At 36.9% G+C, this 26,386-nt stretch overlaps 2 protein-coding genes across 4 annotated transcripts in view; one reads left to right on the forward strand and one right to left on the reverse strand.

Moving 5' to 3' along the window:
* LOC124121450 (zinc finger CCCH domain-containing protein 18-like) overlaps window positions 1-5,726 on the forward strand; it is a 32,624-nt gene extending 26,898 nt beyond the window's left edge. For both annotated transcript variants that reach the window (XM_046484445.2, XM_046484446.2), the window contains exons 17-19: window positions 1,055-1,314; window positions 3,649-3,781; window positions 3,986-5,726. In XM_046484445.2, coding sequence (XP_046340401.2) covers window positions 1,055-1,314; window positions 3,649-3,781; window positions 3,986-4,269 — 677 coding nt within the window. In that variant the 3' untranslated portion in view covers window positions 4,270-5,726. The remainder of the gene's footprint in view (window positions 1-1,054; window positions 1,315-3,648; window positions 3,782-3,985) is intronic.
* A 152-nt stretch (window positions 5,727-5,878) lies between these two features.
* LOC124121452 (casein kinase II subunit alpha) lies at window positions 5,879-24,855 on the reverse strand. 2 transcript variants are annotated; one of them, XM_046484450.2, is made up of 13 exons: window positions 24,649-24,855; window positions 24,271-24,484; window positions 19,008-19,119; window positions 18,514-18,615; window positions 17,868-17,918; window positions 17,561-17,620; window positions 17,027-17,110; window positions 16,092-16,202; window positions 14,437-14,538; window positions 13,787-13,887; window positions 13,257-13,405; window positions 12,891-12,977; window positions 5,879-6,247 (listed from the first exon to the last, which is right to left on the reverse strand). In XM_046484450.2, exons 2-13 carry the CDS (start codon window positions 24,363-24,365, stop codon window positions 6,231-6,233), a joined length of 1,071 nt encoding a protein of 356 aa, XP_046340406.1. In that variant the 5' UTR covers window positions 24,366-24,484; window positions 24,649-24,855; the 3' UTR covers window positions 5,879-6,230. The 2 variants fall into 2 exon arrangements, with proteins under 2 accessions (XP_046340406.1, XP_046340405.1); XM_046484449.2 differs by having other exon boundaries at window positions 5,879-10,460.
* Window positions 24,856-26,386: the final 1,531 nt, after the last annotated feature.

The raw sequence follows: 26,386 nt of genomic DNA on the forward strand, positions 1-26,386 counted from the left end.
GGCTATAAAAAGTGTTCTTTGTATATCTGGACTTATGTTTGTAACTTATTTCATTAATTTTATTCTAAATTCCTTATTATATTGTTTTTATTAATTTCGGCGAAATCGTGTGTGAAGCGATCGGAAGATCGCACAACTCACCATTATTAACAGCAACCACGGTCAGAATACCGCTATTGACGCCTTGAAACGAACTTTAGTTGACAGAGAATGGATACATATATCATAAATGACATACTTTGACTCGTTAAAAGTCATATTTGTTTTTGTTTGACGATTCCATGTCAACATGAAATTCTCGCGATCACGTGATCACACGATCACGTGCGTGTGAGCCTTGACGGTGACTGGTCAGACTGGTTCCATGTAAAAAATAATACCCGGCAATAGCGATCAGCTGCTTCGCTTAGGGTTATTATTATTTTAAATATGTTTAGTAAAGGCTGCATATCATTAAGAAAATAATGGAATATATTCTTCCTGATAAAAAAGTTTCAGATACAATTGTTGCCTATCCTTGCATTAAAAATCCTATAAAGTTATATCATTGGGTGTGTCTTGACCGAATCACCGGTCGATTCCAAGAAAACGTGTGTTACAGCTGATTGCTGTTTCCAGTTTAGTTTATGAGAAAATACACAAGGTAATCTTAATCCCTAGATATAAAACGATGCCTAGCAGAACAATAAATACTATTTAAACGGTAAATAAACATGTCTGGTGATTTTTTATCTCAAATTTCGAATTTGTACTGACGAAGTTTCTCAGCACCCATTCGTTTGCCGGACTTCGCTGAAAGGGTACGGTGTAAATTTTTTCTGCGCATAATATTCAAATTTCTTTTTTTCCAAAATATTGAACCCGCTAGAGGGGGGTGCGCATTATACATGGGTGTGCACTATACTCAAGAAAATACGGTACTATTTATCATCCAAAATCATTTTTTCAACTTTTTCGGTTTGAATGTAGCATGTAAAGAATCTACTGTAAACCATTGCAGTCATTTACAAGCAGTTACATTGTGGAGACTTATCTGGAAGCATGCCTGTTATAGATAAAAGGGTTGACAAGCCACCATCAAAACACAATGAGCCTCATCCTCCTCGCAGGAGAGATATTGATCAGGAGAGGGAACGGGAGAGAGATAGGGATAGGGACAGAGGAGATGACCGTATGTCGAGGCAAGATGGACGATCAGGCATCCGAGGGAAGGGACCTCCACCAAGCCGCCAGCCGACCACACCGGTCAAACCAAAGGATCCCCTCAAGTTGGTTGGACAGAAGTCCAACATTAAGCTTACCCTCCTCAACAAGGTATGGTTAGCCAATCATGTTTTGCTGTCTCCCGTCAAGCTCATTGTCTGTTGTGCTGATACATCTTGGATGTCAACAATAATTTTTATTTTTCAAGAGACAAAGCTAATAATGATGCCTTTATTGACATAGTCAGTGACGGGGCATTGTGATGAGTTATTGATGATGCTAGTTATCCCCCGCCACGAAGTGGAAGGGGGATATTGGAATGGGTGCCATCCGTCCGTCCATCTTTCCGTCGTCCGTGCGTCTGTCACATTTCGTTTCCGGAGCAGATCTTGAAAACAGTACCATATTTCTTCTCCAAGCTTGGCACATAATGTCATATCGCAGTATTGAATACTTTTCCTTTCTTGTTGGTAAGTTCTGCATTGCTTGTGTGTATGTTCCTCCAAAAGTGTCATGGACCCGGTTGTTGCATTCATTGACTAACTTCATGCAGAAACACAACTCATTACATATACAACAGTGTAACTGATCTTAAACCTACTGGACTGTTTAAACACTGCCTCCTATCCTGTATATATTCTTGTCAACCATACTCTGTACTTCACTTGCTTGATAACGGTGTTAGAACCTACACCGAAACCATCGCCCCTAATTGTAATAAAGAAGTTGTTCGTCCGTATGTCTCATCAATACTCATTCCAAATAAAGTTACATATTCTATCATAAACTGCAGATGGGAAACACCACCAGTAGTAACTTTTTTTAGTGCTACAACTAGGCCATTTGGTAAAAAGGCCCAGTGAACATAGTTCACAGGAGCTAATGCATTGCACACAACCGGACATGCCATATTGGCAGGGGATAGGAGTATTTTATGGACGTAATTAAGTAATTAAGGACAAAAGTACACAATAATAGCCACATGTTATGAATAAAATATTAAATGTTACTACTAAAGGTCAAAATACAAAACAAAAAGAAGCCAGTTTAAAAAGACAAAGTTGAAATAAAGGTAAAAAGTATGCCATAAAATAGTCAAATGTTACGAAAATATGTCATGAAAAGAAAGAGCTTTGTGTACTAAAGAACGTCAGTTAGCACGTAGGCACACTAAACTACTAAAGAACACCAGATGGCGCTGCAATTTGTTAAATATTCCAAGTTTAATTGGCTTGTTCCGCAGAGTATATGATAACTGCATGCCGAGGTGCACAATGTATATTTCATTATTTTCATAACATCTCAGAAGTGAATGTTGTGCAAGAATTGCGCTCTTGCACCACTGTGTCAATGGTGTAAATGTAACTGTAAATATTAAATCGATTTGAAAAAGAGACACTGCTAAGTGTTGTCTGAAATTTTGTTATGCGTAAAAAATACACAGCAAATGTCAACACTTATTATCATACACCGATATAAGTAATGTGCGAAGGTTTACATTCGATAGGGAAAATAGCTTGCCATTAGTGATGCTGACAGTGTGCAATTCTTGCACAACATTCATTTTTATCCCCCTGGTACATAATGCAGTGGGATATAGCGTCCGTCCGTAATCATTTCCTTTTCCGGGGCAGAACTCGAAAACCATTCAGTGTATTTGATCGAAACTTGGCAAATCTATCAGTCACATACTGAAGTGGTGCCTTTTGATATTTGGGGATTTTTTTAATTTTTATTTTTTAAATTTTTATGGAAAGATGATGGACATAGACTCCATTCGGATTGGGGATGGGGTTCGTTTCCGGGGCAGAATTCGAAAACCATTCAGTATTTTTGATCGAAACTTGAAAGATGTATCAATCACATGCTGAAGTGGTGTGTATATACACAATGTGTACATTATACATATGTGAAGTCAGTCAGTGGGTGCATGAGGAATGACATATTACATTGTGCACCTCGGCATGCAGTTATCATATACACAGCGGAAAAAGCCGATTAAACCTGGAATGTTTTACAAATTGCAGCGCCATCTGGTGTTCTTTATTATCAACGTCCTTTTGCAGTTTAGTGTCTTTTTGTACGCACTGACATTCTTTAGTACACATTGTTTCTTTCTTTTCATATATCTTTTCGTACCATTTGACTATTTTTTGCATACTTTTAACCACTATTTTAGCTTTGTATTTTTTTACCGGCATGTTTGTTTTGTATTTTGACCTTTATTAATAACATTTGACTATTATTGCATACTTTTGTCCTTTATTTCAACTTTGTACTTTTATACCGAATGGCAGCCTATAAGTTTTACCATAATCACAGATGTTGCATGTTGTCCATTGTCAATGTAGTGTACAAAAAGAGCATAGAGATTTGTATCGCAATACCTTTACTACAAGGCAAATGAACATGAGTATCAGGTATGTTTTTCAACTATTGTTTCAGCCTGCTGACAAGCCGATTGGGGGTCCAGGCCCTGGTCCTTCAGCTGCCAAGAGAAGGCAGTCCGACTCTGCTACAGGACCTCCCTCGAAACGACAGGCCATCATATCACCACCACCTGCCAAGGCTGCATCAGGTTTGTGTGCTTTTGTGGAAGCTATTTCAATGAAGAGAAGTCTCATTGTGTCAGGCATTTATGATTGTCACTGAAGACTAGCTGTAATTTCAATCTTTTTAAAAAAAAGAAGTAAATTGATGTAACTTTCTGCATAAAAATGACATATTTTGTAACAAAATCATATTCTGTATTGTGTATTGATAGAATTATATTAAATTTTAGGCGAGAAGCAAAAGGTGCCGTCAAGACCTGAAAAGATGAAATCTCCACCCAAGGACAAGCCAATCTCTCCAACTAAGGCGCCATCTAAACCTCCTGTGGCAGCAGCCAAGGCTGCTCCTAGTGGCAAGGGGGCACCTGCTCCAGGTGTGCCCCCACCTTTACCAACTCCCCCAGTCCCAGCAGTCAAACAGAAGAAGAGCATGTCCTCACGACGAGAAGAGCTTCTTAAACAACTTAAGGCAGTGGAAGATGCTATAGCACGGAAGAAAGCAAAAATGCAGTGATGATAGTTTCTGTATAATAGGTGTAAATACTATATTTTTATTTCTATTGTATGAAGGGAGAAAGATACACTGTCCTAAAATCTGTTTCGGTAATTATTGATTTGAGATGACCTTTTCTGTTGGCGCATGTTTAATTTAACATGAATGAAGTGTGATATAGGAACTGTCAGTTTCACATGCAGGAAGCATTGACTCCCATGTAAATAGACACAAGGCCATTAGTGGTGTGCAAGTTGGAAGGATTTTAGGAATGTCTGATTGAATTCATTGCAATATATGAAGCAACTTTGTTCTTGACAGGTGGAGATTTGAAATTGATCTTTTCTAAAACTGTACTGTTATAATAATCAGTGATATTTTTTTCCATTATGTATCAATTGCAGTATGTGTATCATTGGAACTTACAAGTGATCACCAATGGTGTAGTTTGAACTGCAGAAACTACCAATGCTAATAATGATGGCTCAGCATGAATAAATGTGGTATCTTACAAAATCAAGATACATCAATTCAGTACTTTCTGTTCTTGATTTATTTATGATTTGCCCAATTTGAAATTCAGTTAAGAAAGGACTCATGAAATATGTATTACATATATATATATAGAATCTTACCAGAATGTCTTGATATCACCACGAGTCGATAAACGTTTATATCATCTCACTCTTTGTTTGTAAACAGTAATAAGTAGTGTCTTGGACGGGGAAAAAATACTGCTTACCTGGTTCAGTTACAGAGATTAGTGATGTCACAATTGTCTGTTAAGCATTGTGATGCAATTTCATTGCAGTAGTATCTCCTTTGGGGAGGCCAGTTTTGGATGATAAATGGCTTTGACTGAAGAAATATGTAATTAAGTACTTTATATTGTCTGAGCAGCTTCGTCATATTTATCAAGGAACATGTTAATTGTGTAGACTTAAGGTCTTGGCGCTCATACACATGAGCACATTTTCTATGAAGAATAGGACATTGCAATTTGTCAGCATTATATAAAGTTACAAGATCCAATAGAAATATTTACTTCTTGTTTCACAATTATTTTTTGGGTCTTATGCCAACATTAATCTTAAAAGTTCTTTTATCGTCTGTAGGTATTTTGAGTTTGTTCATAAGAAGCCGTTAAAGTGCTTTAGTGGTGTGTTATGGATTTAGGAATGTCAGTCATCATGAACTGTACATATATCATTTTCATTTCCGGGTGTGGATAATAAATTTATAGAATTGCTTGAAAGAATCATGTTTGTGGCCCTAGGGAATGCATCTTGGCATGTGCATTTCCTTTGGAGAAAAACCATTCTTAGAAGACTATGGGTATCACAGTAGTCCATGTAAACTAGAAAGGCAAGGTGATTTCAGAAGGGTCAGACACTTGCATTTACTTTTCAATGCCAGGTCCACAACACTTTTTTTGTACACGAGTGCCAGTGGCAATATGAAATAAAATTATGACAATACTACTGTGTTTGTGGTTATGACAACAAATGTAACATCCAGTTCTTATGGGAAGAAATTGAACTGGCAAATGATTGACCTTGATGCATCGTGCTTTGTCACTAGCACTTAATCTTGTGTTCATAAGACAAAAAAACAACAACCAACTATTACATATTCTTTCGCAAGTCATTCATTTTATTTCATATGTATTAATCCATCTGACTGCAAAAATAGCTACTCTTATCACTCCACTCAGCTGAACAGCTGTGGGCACCAAGTTGTCCGAAGTTTATGTCAAGAGCTTCCAGCAATTCTGCAGTCACATGATCCTCAGTCAACCAATGGGCATCATCCAGCCACTTGCAACCGAGAGAACAAAGACAAGGAACAGACTGTTGTATTTGGTGCCGTGTCTGTCAAGCACACATCATAGCATGTGGCTAGGGGGACACAAGTTCAAGGTCAGATGTGACATCATACACAAAGAGTCGTGTGAGGAGTCGCACTCAACAAGCCACAGAATGCTAGCCCAGGCGGTTTTCTGTCGATAGAAAACTGAGTGAAAAGACAGTAGACTGTAACTTGCTGGGGGTAGGCGGGGCAGACAATCAAAAACAGTCACATGCCATTTTTGCAACAATAACTTCAAGTGAATCCACAAAACTTGCTCACTTAATTATTTTACAACATGATAGGAACAAAATATGATACAGGGTTCGATCAAATAAATGCAAGAAAATACAAAACCTCAGCACACAATGTATATGATGTACATGATAAAATAGTCACACGAAAACGCCACATGGGACGGGATCTGCTACAACAAATTTAATTAAAATAATATACGTTTTTAATGCCTACAAAGAATGACAGTTAAAAATATATTTATTCAATGTTGAGACTGAACGCTATCCAATCCATTTGGCAAAGCGTTGGCTAGTAGTTTTGGGAGGCATTCACTATTCCAAAGAAAGCTGTACACACAGACACAGATAATAGAACACATGAAACCAACTTTAACATTTCTTCTCTAAAGTAAGATACAATCTTTTCGAACCAAAATGCATTCACCTTTATTGAGTATTTCACAGCACAATAGTAACTGTATGAAATCAAACTTCTCTCACCCAGACAACAGCTTCAGAGAAAGTATTTTTCAAGGAATATATCATTCCTTATCTGACTATATGCAATATACTACTCAAAAGAAGTCAAAGAACACATGATTTTTCCATATGACCATCATAAATCTGGCATGCCATGACAGATTAATAAAGTCATATGAAACAAATTGGGTGTACTTCGAGTAGTATATTGAACTCACGATTTGGCTTTCAAATACTCAAATGAAATAATCATAGTTTTGGCATACTGATCTTTGATTGAATAGTCACAACCCTGGTGCCCCTTTTGAGAATATTGGGAGTACTTGTATCACTAAAACCATTAATTTGTAAAGCTGTCTCAACTTACACTGTCAATCTTCCCAGAATAGTTTAGCTTGGCTGTTAAAACCGATGATATATTAATGCATTACACACTGTTATTTCCTTGCGGCAAATTTCATAGGTATGGCATTGCTAGATAAACAGCACTGCCACACCTGTAATTGTTTTAGCTTCCTATTGATAGTATTTGGAAAACTGTACTTCACATTACCAATTTAATAACATAAAACATTAACTATAAATTACTGTTAACTTGTATATTTCTAATGGTTAATAATCTCTGACCAGGAATAGGATGAGTAAAAGATTAATCAAAATGTTTGTTAAGCGACTCCTTGAAGGTTAAATGTGACGTTTTATTGTGCAAGATCCTTTCTTGTGATCCACAACTTGTTAGGTACTGCAGCATTTGAATATGTTATGTAAGGTTTGGACAGTGAAAGTGACTTTTGGACTTTTGAGACATTAGACAAGCCCAGCTATGTTATGAAGATGACAAAATGTCAAACACACGTCATACAAACTGATTTTCATTCACAGGTCATAATTTGGAAGAACCATTTCTTATCACAAAACAAAACCCATGAAAACTATTCAAACAAAATAATCTTGCCTTTAAAAATATAATGGACTATAAATTACAAAAACAATAATGGGATTTCTCTGGAAATACATATTGTTAAACATACTTGGGCCCTTTAACAAAGTTCCAATATTGCTGATAATCACAGAACGAAAGGGTTTCAAAGTATTCTGAACTTAAAGCCTTGAGAATTTAGACTTCTTGCAAAATAGAGCCAATAGGTCTATTGCTCACATTTTGTTTAAGATTCAAGATTGATTATATGTCAATATATGAATGAACAAGAGCATACAGTTCCAGTTACCACAAAGAATAGCTCAACATTGAAAATAAATCTGTTGGTCACTATATTAAAAGCATGAACACAAATATTGATTACCTTGTAACATACACTGTTAATTCATTTGTTTCATGTCCAAACAGTAAATTGTTTAATTCAAAGAGCATGAACATTATCTTACCTCATAAAACACTTCACCTTCAAGTCTTTTCTTATTTGTTATACTGAGAAACAAGACATGTGAGCACAGCAAGTCAGAGATACCCTACATGATATGCATGGAAAACAGAATTCCTGAACTAGTATTGACTAAAGCATTTCAAAATGTCACCGAAGAGCCTATCTTGAACGGGAGGCACATCAATAGAATGTTAACTTACCATCAAATTTGCCTTCAACCTGATGTGAATTGAGTTGCATCAAATTTTCACTACTGTACAATTAACTTCATGGGAAATTAGTTAAAAGGTAATTCTCAATCCAATTTGGTTTAAACAGCTTTTCATGTCTTGAACTTTGACAGTTAAATATACTTCATTCTGTTTTTAAGTGCAGAAAATGAACATGATCAATGGATGCCGGACAATATGTCTTGACATACGCCCATCCATCCATTTTGGTCTGGTGAGCTAAACATGAAATCCTGACAGATCCAGTAGACACATCAACTTTGATTCCAATCATCCCTTTCCCTGAAATCTTGATACTATATGACTGTGAATAAGAGATTAAATTATGATCCACTGAAAATGTAAATATCTGCCAATCATGTAATATCAATGACTGGCTTAGACGGAAGAACATGAGGTAAGGCCATCATGACAGAAGCAATTGGAGATCTGGTTCCAATGGTCTGTGCTATTTCAAACCATAGTGACATACTTTTACAATCAATTACAAAAGCAAGGATAATATATAAATCTGTTTTTAATGTGTGTACATTACATATAAACTTACAATATCTGAGGAATGACGACCTGTAAATTATTTACTCATGAACACTCATACTTCATGTGGACACATAAATATTCACTTGCAGAAGCTTTTCTTAATTAGATTAACATAAGGTTAAAACTAAGTGAAAGAAACACAAGTATGTACCAGTAATACAGTAGGTAACAGCATATCTGAATGACCCAGATGACGAACTGGATTCAGTAGAAGGTGCTTCAAGTCCAACAACATTTCTCTGTGCGATACAACCGACATGGATTCATTCAGGTTATAAATACCCTGCTTTGAAACACTGAAAGTCACATGATGAAGACCTGTCATATCCATATCTTACACAAGTGGGACGACAGCCATCACAGCTGCCAACCTTAAATAATGACTTAGACCATGTATATGTATTAGTACAGATCATTCAGTTACACCCTTGTGAAGTGCTACACTTGCCAGCAGGATACAAGTTGAGAGTTACCAGTACTACATTGCTAGGAATGCGGCACAATTTGCAACACAAAGTCTGTATTAGTTAGGTCATATTGGCTGTCGAATAACCGTCAGATTCAACTGTGGAGCAGAAGTTGTACATGCTGATCCATGAGACTTGACACTGCTGCATGGCTAGCAGGCAGGCAGGCAGGCAGACAGACAGGCTAGCAGCAGATGGAAGCACCAGCAACTGTAGGCATGTAGTGGTGTGCTGAAATAACACAAAAAGCCTGGCAGGCAGGCAGGCAGGCACACCCTACTACTTCAACTGCTTTACCAATCTGCTGAGGACACATCTCATGCGATCATGCAAATTAATACAATGAGAGCTGAGGGGATACCAACATAAATCAATTGCCCATGTTTCTGTCATATATGAATAACATTAGTCAAATGAATGGCATGATTCTTCATTGTCTGGGAGAAAATAAGGTGGTGGCCCCACATTTGTTATCATATTACAGACTCACAAATAAGTTAAGTACAATTTGAGTCCACTGGGAACGCAGAACCACTAACCAACAAATACATTACAGTCTATGAGACGATCAGGGAGGACAAAAGATGAGGTTTGCTTAACAGTGCATGCAGCACTACTGAAATAACTGAGATGATGACACGGCGACAGTCTTTTTTTAATTCACTAAACCATCTTCCATCCATCCTATGAATGAAGCCCCAGTGCAAGTCACAAATTGAGTCAGTCAGTTTTGTATTCATCTGCAATCTCTTGTAGGCCCACAGGCTTGCTCCCTCCCTCCCTTCTACCAATTGAATACAGGTGGCAGCAAGTGGGTGGGCAGGTAGAGCCCCCACCCCCATAGGAAAGTCTGATGTCCCTCTTCATGTACTAGAGGGGTGGGGGTAGTCAGGCGGGCGGGCAGGCAGGCAGGTGCTGCAGAAGTCTAGGTCTGCGCTGTGGCAGCAGTGTTAGGGAGGGGCGACATACTGGGAGTCATGACCGGTGAGCTGGACACACCCACAGCACCGCTGTTGACTGCTGGACCTGCAGACAGACACAGACAGACATGCCAGTCAGCCAGTACCAGACGGCACCAAGCAGTACTGACATGAGAACAGGACTCACTTGCCTGCTACCCACACCAACATAGCTGCAGAGATGTTGCCATAATACATTGGAATACTGCCAATTCAGAGTAATCGTCTACGCAGGGTTCTAAACAAAAAAATCTGTTGAGGATAGGGGCAAGATATGACATTTTCAGAATAGGGAGAATTACAAATGATAAAGAGCCATGCAAACCAATTATCTCCCTCAATACACATACTCCTCTCCATAACTGTAACAACCTAGCTATGTGTATTCAGATGAGATTTGTCAATGTGCATAGCATTATCTTAGGGGCAGGACAAAATTGATGGAATAGTCAATTGTAATCTAGGAGGATCTTTTGTTAGTGTGCGGAAGTACAGCAATAACCAATTTAATTCTTTTCAGTAGATGACAGTGAAAATTCAGCCATTCTCATTATCCATTGCAAATATTCTGTCCACACATCTAACAAAATAAAATATACAGAACTAAGCAGGGCCAAGCATTTCATGTATATAAAACTGTTTTCCATCTCTGCAGCTTTGTTGGACATAGTTTTAAGTATGACAAATGAATATCATGTCTTCAATTCATATATCCTTTAGGCATAAAAATAGTCTGTTATAAAAAAATATTTGACTTGATTTCTTATTTACAGTTTTCACTGTAATATTGACATGATTTCAAATGAGATAATTGAAACTATTTCAAGTGGGGGAATGAAGCAAAGAATAGCAAAGTCCTGTGTCAATTACTTATAGCTCAACTTAGCAACATTTATAAATAGAGAAAGCAGAAGTTAGTATGCAGGTATGTCAACTCAATCTATAGATTTTCAATCTTAAAATATTTTTTAAAGATACTCAGTAGAAAGAGAATGAAAAGAAACATTCTGATATGCAAGCACGTATACACCAAGTATTATTCTGTTGAAATCTGCTAAAATGAATGTCCTGCCTCTGCTTTCTCAAAATCATGTGACAAACATGCATGTTAACATGAGTGCATCAGTTCAGTTGAAATATGCAAGCTACTGCAATTCTATTGCTACCCTTTACTGATTAGAGTTTCAAACTGTGTATGTGAAGGTAGCATGATAATGGATGTATGCTCGATAGTCTGCTCAAGGCTTGGTCAGACAGAACTAAAGACAGCCAGTAGTGGGAGGACAGTACAAACACTCAGTAAGGTTGACAAGCTGTCGGAGCAAGCATCACTGGATCAACTTATACATAACCACCCCCTATGTCCATTAATTCATTTACAAGCAATTTACAAGCAAGTCACAGACACACGCACACACCAGCCTGATCTTATGAAGCAACAAACCTGCCATCCTGATGAAGCCACACATTTGCACACATGTTACATCATTGACCTAGCTAAGTGTTACTGATTTCTGTACATGTATAGAGGACTAGTATCAAGGGCCTTAAGGTGGACCGACTGTAATCTCACTCTTACAGCAATTAACTTAGGGAAAGCAATGTACAAATACTGACTCCTATCTAGACAACTCTATACATCCATACGACATCTTCAAACTGAATGCCTTCAGCCAAAGCACTTCATCAAAATACAAGACACTTCAAACGGATGAAGCACAGAGGGTATTAAGTAGCTCTCAAAAACAAACTTTGCATGTTAACTGTTGAATGAAAAAGCTCACTCTCCAAATCATTAATCAGTAAGGAATATGGATCACAGATAACTCCTGCTCTTTTGTTGTAGCACAAATAAGCATATCAGAAAACAGTACAGATAGTTGCAGAACTGTGGATGCATAACAATGTCACTGACAGCTGATATGAACCACTGAGGTTGTGATTTCATAGTTACATCAGCATTACAACAATGGGGTCAATTCAGCCTTCCACATACATGCTGGTATATACACTAATGCTGTACACTGTCTCAGCTCTGATAAGGAGACAACATCCACCAACTTCACATAGCACTTTTCACTGGGTTGGAATACAATGGCCATCTTTCCATGTTTTTTTTATGGCAAACAATAATGTTGGGAAACAATTTCAAAATTTAATATTTTAGTAGTTTGAATTGAAAGAAATGCATCAAAAATGAAATATCTTCTTTAAAAAAAAGTCTGCATATCTGCCAGTGAAGTTACATTTATATGTGACCAATCACATTTGCAAACATATTTTTCAGAAGATAAATTTCTCCTTTCCCAACACATAAGCCTAGTAGGTGTTGGGACAAGATGTGTATTTTTGAAAACATGGTCAAAGAGCCAGACACACGTTGAAGGAAGCCAGACTGTCAAGCCTTGAGCACCATGTTACGAGACAATGATTGTAGAAGGGTGAGCTGCTCAAGTGCATGAATATGTTGTGTTCAAGAGCGGGGAACACAGTCTACCTCCAATCGTTGCCGCATTCGACACTGGTGTGGGAGAAGTGTGGCCTGACATGGAGGACATTCTACCCTGTTCCTTTACTATAGGATCTGAAACAAAGATATACAAACACAGATAGTAAGTGTTATCGATACATGAAGAGACCCCATTAGACAGGTTACACAAAGACAAAAATATTCTGATTTGATTCAACACTAAAATCTACAATGGCACTGTAGCCAAACAAGACCCTTATCAAAGACTAGGCTGACTCACCACTTCATTTCTGAAATCATAAAAATGTTTTTTCATGTTGGTGTTTATGGGAGGTTTTTTTGTCAACAAGACCTGTAACTGCACTGAATCAGAATTGCAGTGATGAAACTTACAAAAGTATGGATGATCCATGGCTTCTCTAGCTGTAAGCCTCTCTTGATGGTCATAGCGCAACAACTTGTCTAGGAAGTCCAAGGCTTCGGGACTTACTAAATGTTGGTTTTCACTGTGGACAAACCTCTCCCATCGTTTCCTTGAATGCCTGCAGTCGGAATGATAAATAACTTATTTACTTCACCAGAAAGATCCAATATGTAACCAACCCAGGCCTCAAGGACACTTCATAGTACAAGGAAGACTGTCATACAAACATGCAAGCTCATTTATGTTAGGTGAAGAAGATTTTGTAAGAAAGTTTTACATAAAATTAACTTTAAAATGTTTGAAAAGAACTACTATATACCAATTTTGCACAAATAACTTCAAACAAAAAATCTACAATTCAATAGTATCGTTAGAATCGATGGTAGGTAACTGTAACTAAATTCTGATGCAATACTAAAGCCCAAAATGTTCAGGTTAATGTGGCATAAGTTATCACAACTATGTATGAGTATGACTAACTGCTTCCAACTCAACTTACCTTCCCAGAATATCATTAAACCTTGGGTCTAATTCTACCTGGTACTTTTCAATATATGCATACAAGTCATCTGTTCCTAAAACCTTTGCAATTCTCACCAACTGCAAATAAACAAATTCATAGGATACAGACAAAAGCAATAGTGGAAATTATATGTTAAGTGCTTTCTCATGCATAGTATTTTCATATGAATCATTTGTTTGCATATCACATACCTACATGTGCAAGGACTATTAATGAAATCTTAAAATACTGAATGAATGCAGAGTAACAAACAGGAAGTCATGAACATCTTTCATACTTTAATATGAATAAGATTGCTACACGAATTGCCATGATGGTACTAAATTTGAAAATACCAAATTTTATTCACTCACCATGCTAACTTGACTTCAAACTGGTATTCAATAAAATTAATTTCTCATATGACCAAATACATCAATTCTTTCAAACCAACTACTGGGTAAACTAGTGATATTTTCAATTTCAAACTTACATTTCAATACAGTTTACTTCAAATGAATATAATTTATTCCATAGAGATTTATTATAAATACTTCATACATGTAGTTCCAAACTTACATTATGTTGTGACCATTGTGGAATGTACAGTGTTCTTGTAGAGCTCACGATAACATGAAAGCGCTCACCTGATCATAATTGTCATGACCATGAAAGAAAGGTTCTTTTCTGAAGATCATACTGGCAAACATACACCCTAGGCTCCACATGTCTAGAGAGTAGTCATACATCTACAATACAAACAAACATCAAGTGTTGTGATTTAAGTTGTAGGGTGAACAAAATCATTATGAGCAACAATGAACATTACTTTATAATTATTGTCAGCTTTATCACGGTTTAAACACTGACAAGGCAGTGGACACACAAAGTGTAAATCAGCTTGTCAGTTGTCTGATATGTAAACTTTAATTTAAATCAATAGTAATTTCCCATTTCATCTTGCCAACCATTAAGTTTTGATGACTTAACTGGGTACTACCTTGCCTCAGTGTTGCTGAAGCTATAATAGATTGAGTGAGTGAATAATGTTATCATAGTCAGCAATATTCCAGCAACATCACAGCAGTCGGTAAATAAATCTGGTTCAGACAAACCAGTGGCTCACTGCATTAGTAATGATTCACACTGTTGGGGTCCGACAACATTACGCCCATGTTTGTAAATCATACTTCAATGTAATCCATTACATAAATGGTCTTTAAAGATTCAGCATCAATGCTAACAATGCAGCTGCAAGTTTACAAATATGCACTGGTCAGACCCAATCTGTGACTAGTCCAAAGTCTAAGTCGATTAAATTTCTTTCGTTCCAGAAAAGATCAGTTGAAACTAGTTCATATAAATATTATAGACAATATGACATATGAAAATAATGCAAAGATAACCAAGAGTCATCAGAAAGATGACATATCCCCCCGGCAGCTGTTTGTAAAGTAACCACTAGTAAAAACGCAATTCTCTATGTAATGAGTCAACAGTTGAATGATCTTTAAGAAGCATAAAATGTTTACCCACTGAATGGTTTTCGAATTCTGGCCCGGAAACGAACCCGTTCCCCAATGGAGTCTAGTTCCAACTTCTTTCCATAAAAATTTAAAAAAATAAAAATTCGTAAAAAAAAATAATATCAAAAGGCACCATTTCAGTATGTGCCTGATAGCTTTGCCAAGTTTCGATCAAATACACTGAATGGTTTTCGAATTCTGCCCCGGAAATGAACCCCATCCTCAATTGAGTCTATGTCCAACTTCATTCCATAAAAATTTAAAAAAATAAAAATTAGAAAAATGCCAAAATATCATAAGGCACCACTTCAGTATGTGCCTGATAGATTTGCCAAGTTTCAACCAAATACACTTAATGGTTTTGGAATTCTGCCCTGGAAAAGGAAATGATTACGGACGGACAGACAGACAGACAGACTGGCTGATCGCTATATAACAATCTATCAGGGAATGATTACATTCTTTCAGCCAGGTTATTTCACCCATTGGCTTTTAACCAGACGCCAAAATATAACATCCCACAGGAATACAATTGAAGAATGTCCATATCTAATTTTCTTTATTACAGGGCTTCTCATGTATGTTCCCAAGGATGCCAAAGTTCAATCAGCTCTTATTACAAGTTTTTTATTACACTATTCCAGTCTTTGTTTCAGAGCAAGTTACACCAGCAACAACTATCATACCAATTGTATGATAAATATACATTCTGATTGGATAACTGACCTGTGTAAAATCCCTGATCTGTGTATCAGAATGATTTCAATTCCACATACCTGATAATCTAACAACAATTCTGGACCTTTGAAATATCGAGAGGCTACTCGTACATTGTACTCCATTCCTGGGTGGTAGAACTCTGCTAGGCCCCAGTCTATAAGGCGTAGCTGAAATATCCAGTACATTAGTCAGCACAATAACAACTCAAAGTCAAATGCCCATCAAGCAATATTAAAGCTATACCAATCTGTAGAGGCTGGACAAAATTAGTATAATAAAATATTGAAATTTTGCAACAACAAACAATTCCTAAAACATGTCTGTGTTCTCACTGTAATATTAACCAAATTGAAGACAGTGTCATTATCACTTTGCATTTATTTGCCCCTCAAAACAGTCAGTTCACAGCTATCTTTTCCGTTAGTCTCAAAGTACTACTGATTCAAAATAACCATTGGGCAGAGCTACAGATAAGCAGTGTATTTGCGTAAAATACCCCCAAAAATATTCAAAACCCAATTACTTTTAATTAACTTGCGTACAGAAATGTATGCCTTTAATGAAAATCTCAAATGCATTAAAACAGCACGCGTAAATTCCCAATGAAGCTTTCTCAGCATGCTTACAAAGCTAATTTACTTTCAGAGTCAAGCCTATATATCATGAACAGTTATGTACATCTGTTCAGTTTTTTAAATCTTAAAATGTTCCCTAATTTTGGGAAAGACCCAAGAGAGTGATGAATAGATGAGTGAAAAAATATTGGTTACCCAATGAAAAATGTAATAACCCAATTAAACAGAAACCCTGGAGTAAAAACTCAATTGCTCAAAAAGTTATCTGCAGCTCTGATTGGGGTCAATTGATCTCTTTTCAGTCAGATTTTAAAGACAAGTATAGTTATTTGCTACTGTCCTTTTTTCAACTGCTGCTGAGGCTTAAAAGTAGAGGAGAAAAGATACTGATGTGATATAGCGATGTCAGCGCTTACCTTTCTGTTTTCATGATCTATCATGACATTGTGAGGTTTCACATCTCGATGCATGATCCCCATACTGTGGCAGTAATCAAGGGCCTGAAGTAAAACAATATAATCAATTACTACTTTACACTAGGGGACAAGAGCAGCTGTAGAAACTAACATTTTTGGTCCACTAGTCCTTATAATGAGAATATATGGCAAACCCCTCAAAATGGCACATTACTATTAGTCCTTATGATACTTTAACTATTGGGCTGTTTGGCAAGGACTATAGGACTAGTGCCAATTTCTAACCCTGAAGAGCATACAGATAAATACACTTGCATCAAAACACTATCCTAATTAACTAGGCCATATTTAATACATCTTAAAGGGAGTGTATCTGGTGGGTCAGAATACATACACTTCATGACACCATAGGTATTTCATCATTCAAACAACTATCAAGATACAGAAAGTCAAAGCATCAAAGGGCAGATTTCAAACATCACCTTATCACCTGACCACATTTACAACCAGTCAATTTTTTTTTTAAAAACTTACCTTTAACAATTCATATAAATAGAACCTTATATCATAGTCTGTGAACGTCTGGTACAATTGCTGAAAGCAAAATAATTCACCTTTAGCACCTACAGCCATAATCAAACATGGTTGTGACTGAACACAAAATTCCCTATTGTACATAGTATTATATTGTTGTTTTTGTGTGTCTACAAACAAACAACTAATAGTTACCTGAAAATAACTATCTTCTAATATTTAAAGTAAACCTGTTGTTTTTTCAATTTCATAAAAGTTTTCAAACTTGCAAATTAGAAAAGAAGTGATAAAAACAAAAAAACACTACCTTGAAATCTGTGTTGTTCACATGTTCAAATATAAGAGCTGGTGTTCTTGACTGTAATGAAACAACAAGATATTCATGTTTATGTCAATTATGGCTAGATGTTTTGAAATGTGAAAAAAAGATAAAAAAAACATTATTTCACAGTACTTCACTTAAACAATTCACTTACTCTTGCTATCAACATAAATTATTTAAAATACTATGATGAGAAAACCTGATGAATATATCTTTAAACCCCCTCCTGCCTCCACTACTCCCCTCCTCTCCCAAACGTTTAGGTCAAAATTCTGTACCCCCCAAAAAGTCAGGCATTCTGTGTACAGCTGTTTGTACTTCAGTAAACTACTGTTATAATGAACTTAAAGGGACCACTAAATTTAGTTTGTTATAAACGTAGTTTAATGAAGTTCAGTATTTATGCTGGTTTCAAAGTGCTAGTCCATTGAGATACCATGCCACAGTTTAACATGGATAGCCATGACACATTGTACTGTCTTTCCCCCTTACTTCTGAGCTTGTTTTACGTCTTACACTGGACACACACTACCCTGGAAGTCCAACAGCATTTTTCAGAGTCGATGACAAAGCAGTAGAATAATAATTATGTAAATTATCAATATCTTTTTTATAAAAATATATTACTCACCACAGGGTCTTTGACAATAGCTAGGAGAGTGATAATATTTGTTCCTCCTCTCAAGTTCTCTAAAATTTTAATTTCTCTTTTGATTTTCTTTTTCTTCACAGGCTGAAAGTGAAAGGTAATTTGTACTGAACGATTCCTGAATGCATGAATGAGTACAACATGGCAATTGTATGTAACTCTGAAATATGAGGACTTTCTTGTTTTGTACCACAGAATATACAATTTTTCAATTCAAAAGATTGAATATTGGTAAATTTCACAAAATAATTCTACATCAGTTGACAGAAGCATGTCACTGTCAGTTGGTAGTCTTTAAGAGATGAACAACCTCTGCCTGTCAATAAAACAACAAATTGTACTGAAAACATGTTATACAGTATTCAAATAATACATTAAAACTAACTGTAGTTATAATATAGCAACATCTTGGTGAGTTAAACTGGTTCAACTGTTGTTTGCAGTTATCCAAATGAATACTGATAAATATTACTTACTTTGAGAATTTTTATCACACACTTCTCATTGTTTGTGATGTTGATAGCTTCAAACACCTCACTGTACTTCCCTCGTCCCAGTTTGCGTACAATTTGGTAGTCATCTTGATTACTGTTTAAAAACAATAAAAAGTCAAGAATGCTCTCACACATGTAAAATCCACACAAATTTCTGGTCAAAACTTTACTGGTACTCAAAGTTCCTTGAATTATAAGCATTGATTAAGAGTTAGGAATTGGCACTAGCTGGTTCAGTACATCATTATATGGCTTGGTTCCACAAGAAGGCTAAACATGAAGTAAATGCTGACATTTCTTTTCGCTATCTGGGCAATAGAACAGTGTTCCCGTTTACTGGTAATTACCAGTCTTTGACCGGTAAAATTTGGCTTGGACCGGTAATTCATGTGACTGCCAGTCCCTGTAGACCGGCAAAGAAAGTACCTTATAAATCTTTGTTTTTGATAAAAACATTGGCTATATTCATATAAGTAGTATATGTTTCGAATGAAGACAGCTTGTCTGTTACCGTCAGGGTTTCTGCTTGTCTAATTTTAGTGCAAGCAAATCACATTTCGCTTTGCTTCAAGGTTAACTATATATTAGTAGCAACTTTGGCGTGAAATATTAACAACAAAAAAAGAGAAAAATGTGACTGCACTTTATGTAAATGACATGTAGATTTAACGAAATTACTTCAGAGATGACGTCATTGCATTGAACATGATGTTAAAAGAATTAAAACCAGGTCATTTTCATACTTATTTTTATTTGCGAAAAGTTGGGACTGACAAAAATTAAGGGGGACTGGTAATTTTTAGAATTGCCAGTCCTGGTGGACTGGTAGTTTCAAAAGTAAACGGGAACACTGTAGAAGCTAACATTTTCAGTCCACTAATCCTTATAATGATAACATAAAGCAAAACCCTTAAAATTGCAAATTTCTTCTTGTCTTTATGATACCTTTACTTTTGGGCAGCAACTATGCTTGTCGTAAAAGGCCACTAACGGGATCAGGTGGTCAGGCTCGCTGACCTGGTTCATGCATGTCATCTATCCCAATTGCGTGGATCGATGCTCATGATATCAATCACTGGATTGTCTGGTCCAGATTCGATTATTTACCGACCGCCGTCATATAGCTGGAATATTGCTGAGTGCGGCGTTAAATAACAAACGAACCAACCAACTAACATGCCAGTACAATTGCACTGGATTAATTTTCCTGTCATTTTAAAAACAAAACATACAGCTCATGAAGAATATACTAAAGAGAAAGTATGACTGACAACAGATCATGTTGACATTAGGAATGTAGCGAAGCCAAATTCTTACACAAACAATATAGTTAACATCTGACTGGCTCAACATCCTGTGCATCATATTTTTTCATTTGGCGGTCAAAGTTTACTCAAATTCATCGGACATGACATTCGACAGAGCTTGTCAGATCATGATGGAGAGTTGTATCAAATTGGAGTAAAACAATTGGGGAAAGAGCCACAACTGCACATTAATCAAGACAACTATGACATTATTGGCAGTTCAAGTGATGCATGAAGGCCTTAGCTTGCAGTCTGAACACATTTCAGAATCTCCACTGCAGGGAATCAAACAAAATTTCAGCTTTACTTAACCACAGGTTTAGAGGAAATGGCTGCCATGCTGGCACTTATTAGAAACACCATAGCTGGAAGCATCCTCAGAAAGTTTCAGATACAGAAGAAATGTTTTAAAATGTAAAAGTTAATGATGGATGGATGAATAGGACAGATAATGTCCCAGAAGAGAATAAAACAAACTGGGCTTCCAGACTAAAATACGAGAGAAGAGGCACTCAAAGATCAAAACACCCATTAATTTCATAGATTGATAAGGAAATCTGCATTTGTTGAATAGACATATTTGAAAAGTATCACAAATTACTTTTAATACATAGTGAGTATGGTTTTACGTTGCTTATAGCAATATTCCAGCAATATCACAGTGAGGGACACCAGAAATGGGCTTCACACTTTTAATACATAAAACATCTGAGTGATATTAATGTATTGTCCTGTGTATAATGCACATACCTTCTATATACATACATCCTCACAAAAGTGTAAGTGTAAAGTGGAATGCACGTTAAACATCACATGAAGACAGTGAGTTTTGATGATTTACCCCCAAAGCAAAGACATTAACGCTAGCACGAACACCAACACCAAAAATAGCATGTCAACAAATCCTGAAGTATGCAAACTAGTCTTGTTATTCAACAATTGGCGAGTGTTTATTGTAAATCTGGCTATTATAATTTAAGTAATTTAATAATTATATTCATTATTTCATTCACTATCGCTTACATTAATTCTGTCAAACTTGTGTGAACTGAAACAGATCACCACGAAATTACTGTTATTTACAAAAATCAGGACCAGTGCCTTGAGCCAAACCTTAGTTGTTAGAGAACAGATACACATGATAAATGCCATATTCTGACTCATTAAAAGTCATATTTCTTGTAATCTGACTATTGTCAACAGGCAGCCTTCATGTCATGATCACTTATTGGTTGATCTAAAACAATTCCATACGTAACAAGTAAGTGGTCATACACTAAGTGCTACCTTAATCATTATTTTATACAAATATAGTAACAACAGCAATGAAAGTAACAAGATATTAGTTTATTATATCTGTTGTAATAATCCTTCGATCATTCCATTAAAATTCCTTTGATATATTATAGTGGATATTTATCATGTTATTAACTGAATCACTGGCTTGTCTGTCTGTCGTTTAAAGCTGCACTGAGCAATATTCCAGCTATATGATGGCAGTCAGTAAATAATTAAGTCTGGACCTGACAATCCAGTGATTGATATCATGAGCACTGATCCAAGTAATTAGGATATATGACATGCATCAACCAAGTCAGCTCGAATGATCACCCGATCCTGATACGAATCACTGGTAAAGCACAGAAACTGTTGCAGCTAACTGTCTCATAAAATAAGCCCTCCCCCCCTTCCCCCCCCCAGACAAAAAAAAACCAATCTAAATTGTGCAAATAAAAAATAAATAGGGCTAGGCTAAATATAGGCTTGACTCTGAAAGTAAATTTGCTCGTAATTGTGTTTCGGAAATTAGCTCTGCCGTATACATGCTGAAAAAGCTTCATTGGTTTATTATGCGTGCTGTTTCTATATATTTGAGTTATTCATTTAATGCAGGTGTTTCTGTATGCAAGTTAATTGAAAGTAATTGGGTTTTGAATATTTTGGGGGTATTTTACGCAAATACGCTGCTTATCAGTAGCTCTGAATCCATTAGTTGCTTGCTACTGACATTGTCATGGCTGTAAAACAGCTGTAAAAAATATAGAATAAATCTACCTGAATCCGAGCATCTTTACTTATGTTCATAAGAGTAATTTCAATCTGAATCTATTGTTAACATAGTTTGTTAACAATAGCCAATAGCTGACTCGGCTCGGCTCATCCTATTCCAAAAGAGAATTTTCTGCTATAGGGACCACACCACCAGTATAGGCTTATCACATGATCAAAGTTTTCTCTTATTTGTAAACAAACTTAATCTGAAATAAGAACTGATGGGCCTAATGCAAGCCTTATTCTGTGCTTTACATATTGTTTTGCATTATTATATAGACATGCTACTGCAACTGCGAGGTGTATGACAATATAGCTTTACATATCAAAATGACAATATCGCTAGCTCAGTAGGGCTTTGATGACAGCACGTGGAAGATAAATATACATATAGATATAGTTTATCAAGTTTTAGGATATTTTCTGTATGAAAGTTAAACATTTCATGAGGAGCCTTTAGAATACAGTACCACAACTTCTGTGAGGACGGTCTCTGCCGTAGGTCACATGTCTCAAAGACAAGCAACCAGTTTGTAGCCGGTGAAAGTTGCTTGTGTGAATGTTCCGGACAGTTTCCAGTAGCAAAAGTATTCGACACAAAACCATTTCATTCTTTTTAATCGATGTTTTTGTGTGAAGAATATTAGGAGCCGCTATAGAATCTATAATAGAAACTAAACGGGCAGATTTACCGAACCCTAATGATCGTAAAGGGGATCCAAGGGCTAAGGACAGAATACGGGTAATCTAATAGGCACTAAACGGGTACCTAACCCTAATGATCGAAAAGGGGTGATTGATCGTAAAGGGGATCCAAGGGCTAAGGATAGAGTTCGGGGTAACCTACCCTAACACTAGCGATATAACATCCCTAATAAACTACATTCTTGTGCATAATAATGAAAATTAATGCACTGAAAAAATAATATATGTATATAAGTTCCCACTTATAACCCTTTTAGCCACTTGAATTACAAGAAAAACGAAATAAAAAATATATACAAAATAAAACTAGTGCTTGCTATAAAATGCGCTGCAAAACTCTCCACAGCGCTTGGCGTATTTAATGACATTTCGTGTAAAGATGATAGATCACTGGGAGGAGCTTATGCACACTCAATGACCCCTGACGTCACAGGGTATTGTTTCGACGGTGTGACTGGCAACAAAATACTACAAATTACGTCATAGGGAATTTTCACGTGTTTGAAAAGTTTGTGGTACTGTATTCTAAAGGTAGGCCTTTCATGATTATGTATCTAAATATGTAGACTCCTCAAAATGAAACATATGAAAAATATGCAATATCTTGCATGGACTGTGCAAGATGTGACAAGGTGACAGATGTACTAGGCTGGCTGCAAGAAACTCTGGATCAGTCTCTGGCCTCAGGATTCATACAACTGAGGGATTCATATCGTAATCTAGGTTTTGATGAGCACTGACTCCTAATCTTGTGTGGAGCTCTTGTTTTGATTTTTTGAATTGAACCATGGACAAAGGAAAATTTACTTATTTTTTTTGCAAACAGGTGTAAGCTAGTTTATGGAACCCATGACTTCTTGTAAACATGTGCAGACTTAGATGCTGTGCAGACTTTGTTGCCACAGCTGTGCTTCTCAGGTAAATCATGTTTTGCATCCGCAGAGTACCAATAAATTATGAATTATACCAGGTGTTTTCATTGGTAATTTGTCATTATTAGCTTTTCAAATTATTGTCTGAATTACAGGACCATTTGACATGTTGGAGTTCAAGTCCATCACACATGGTGACAGTGACGAAACATCTCCTGGCATAGAAACGCTTCATAAATATGTGTCCATGCCCATGCACAGAGTAGTATACAAAGTGATATCAGATTACTTTTATCATAATAGACTTACCCCCATTCTACAACATGAGATTCATAATCCCAATATTCTCGTGGTTTATGAGTGTTGATATCTGCATACACTCTGGCTCGGCTCGGTAGCGGCATTCTCTCACACCTATGAATGCCGCGTCTGTAGCCACAACGTGTTCCCCCAGCTCTAGTAACGAGAGCTTTCCAAACGCTCGGGAACCGGCGAAGGATATCTTACTGCTAATCAAGATTTCCTGAAATATGTCACAAAGCTTAGGTTGACACATAAATCGATTACACAACGACGGTCACAAATCCATTACAACAATACAGGAATATCGCGAAACAATGAACCGACAAATTTATGACAGCACCGCGTAAAATGCTTTCTCATAAGTATAGGCACATGCAGTCTTACCTTTCCCGACTGCACTGTTTCATATAACACATAGAGGAAAACGGTAGACCTTCTTGAGAACGTCACATTTGTTTTAAGTTATTTTCTCCAAGTTCAGAAAACCAGAAACGACGTTTTAGACCTATAAAAGCAAATTTGTTTGATACATTTCTCAGGAATTTCGGCACAATATGGCGGCCGTCTTTCTACCGCTGACCGAAAGAGAGGCTCTTGTTTTCACGGTTTCCGGTTTATTTCGTACGATTATCTCCCTTGAGAATCATAGGGGAATCAATCGCGTTCCATTGAAGAAGCGCCGGCTAATGCCCATAAAACGCGTGAAATATTCTATGCGAACGAACATACATGATCTGGTATTTGCAGTATAACATTATGGAACTAAATCTGCAAATTACCTACTGACGTGTCTCTACATAATCACCGTAGTACACTATTCAGTAGGCCCTTACGAAATAATATATACGAGAATGGATGCGCAAATGTGGCAGGTACGAGGGCTGGTCAAAAAGTTCTACTTCTAGTACACAAAACCAACAAATGTGAAGGGTGATAATTTTATTTTCAACATAATCTCCCAGGTTTTCAATACACTTCTCATATCGGTAGTGAAACTTTTCAATTCCTGTCAGGAAGAAGTTTTCTGAAGCCACCTTGAAAAAACCCATTCACGACAGCTTTGAGGTCATCGTTGTCGTCATAGCGCTTTCCACTAAAGTGTTCTTTCAGTTTAGGAAACTGGTTGAAATCACATGGTGCCATGCCTGGCGAGTATGGAGGGCGAGGAAGCTCTTTAAACACACAATGTCGCACAGCAGCCTTTGCGCGTAGAGAAGTGTGAGAAGAGGCATTGTCATGAAATAGTGGAATTCAAGCAGTCAGCATTCCTCGCCGCTTTTCTTTGATAGAGCCTCTCAGGTGATAAAGCAAATCAGCATAGTAGACACCGGTAATAGTATTTTGTCTTTCTAAGCAATCAAGAAGGATCACACTCTTTGCATCCCAGAATACAGTGGCCATAACTTTCTTCACTGATCTTGATGACTTGAATTTCTTTGGTGCTGGAGAAGCGGAATGGTGCCATTACATGGATTGACGTTTTGACTCGGAATCATAGTGGTAGACCCATGCTTCATCACCCGTTACTAATCTCTTTTGGAATTTGCCGAGATCCTCCTCAATTAACTCTAAATTTTCTCTGGCAATGTCAGTTCCTTTTTCCTTAAAGTCTGAATTTAGAAACTTTGGCACCCAACGAGCAGTTGTCTTATTCATCTGTAAATGTTTATGAATAATAGTTTCAGTGGATCCATGTCTTAGACCCGTGTCTTCCTCAAGTTCAGCAATGGTAATATATGTCTATCTGACAGTATACATTTTTCTATCTCCTTGATTGAATCTTCTTTGATGGAATTGGCTGTCTCTGATATACAAACAGCCTCAACAAACCAAATACATTTGCAATGAACTACTCAAACAATGTACTACATTGAGTAGTTCACTTTGTTATGGCCCATAGTTGAGAGTTAGTCAGGGTTAGAACTTTTTGACCAGCCCTCGTGTAATACAACTGGTAAGTGTATGATGAAAAAACCCAACCAGTGCGCAATTTCGAGTAGCGGAAAGTCTGTAAAACTGACAGCTTTCTACAAAGGCATATAATATCTCCCGCCGTATGATCCACAGGGAGCTGAGCTGCATACTGGCCCGTTTGCCTGGGTACAAATGGCGTCAATGAGGT

The sequence above is a fragment of the Haliotis rufescens genome, unplaced genomic scaffold (genome assembly GCF_023055435.1).
Source record: "Haliotis rufescens isolate VD_foot unplaced genomic scaffold, xgHalRufe1.0.p SCAF_19, whole genome shotgun sequence".
In the NCBI taxonomy this organism is placed as follows: domain Eukaryota; kingdom Metazoa; phylum Mollusca; class Gastropoda; order Lepetellida; family Haliotidae; genus Haliotis; species Haliotis rufescens.

Excerpts from the sequence above, each read along its gene's own strand:
- LOC124121452 (XM_046484449.2), bottom strand. The coding sequence starts at position 24,365 with ATGCCGCTACCGAGCCGAGCCAGAGTGTATGCAGATATCAACACTCAT. Across the intron at positions 17,111-17,560 it reads ATTTATATGAATTGTTAAAG|GCCCTTGATTACTGCCACAG; the intron begins GTAAGTTTTTAA and ends GTTTTACTTCAG. Across the intron at positions 13,888-14,436 it reads GTCATGACAATTATGATCAG|TTGGTGAGAATTGCAAAGGT; the intron begins GTGAGCGCTTTC and ends GTTTATTTGCAG.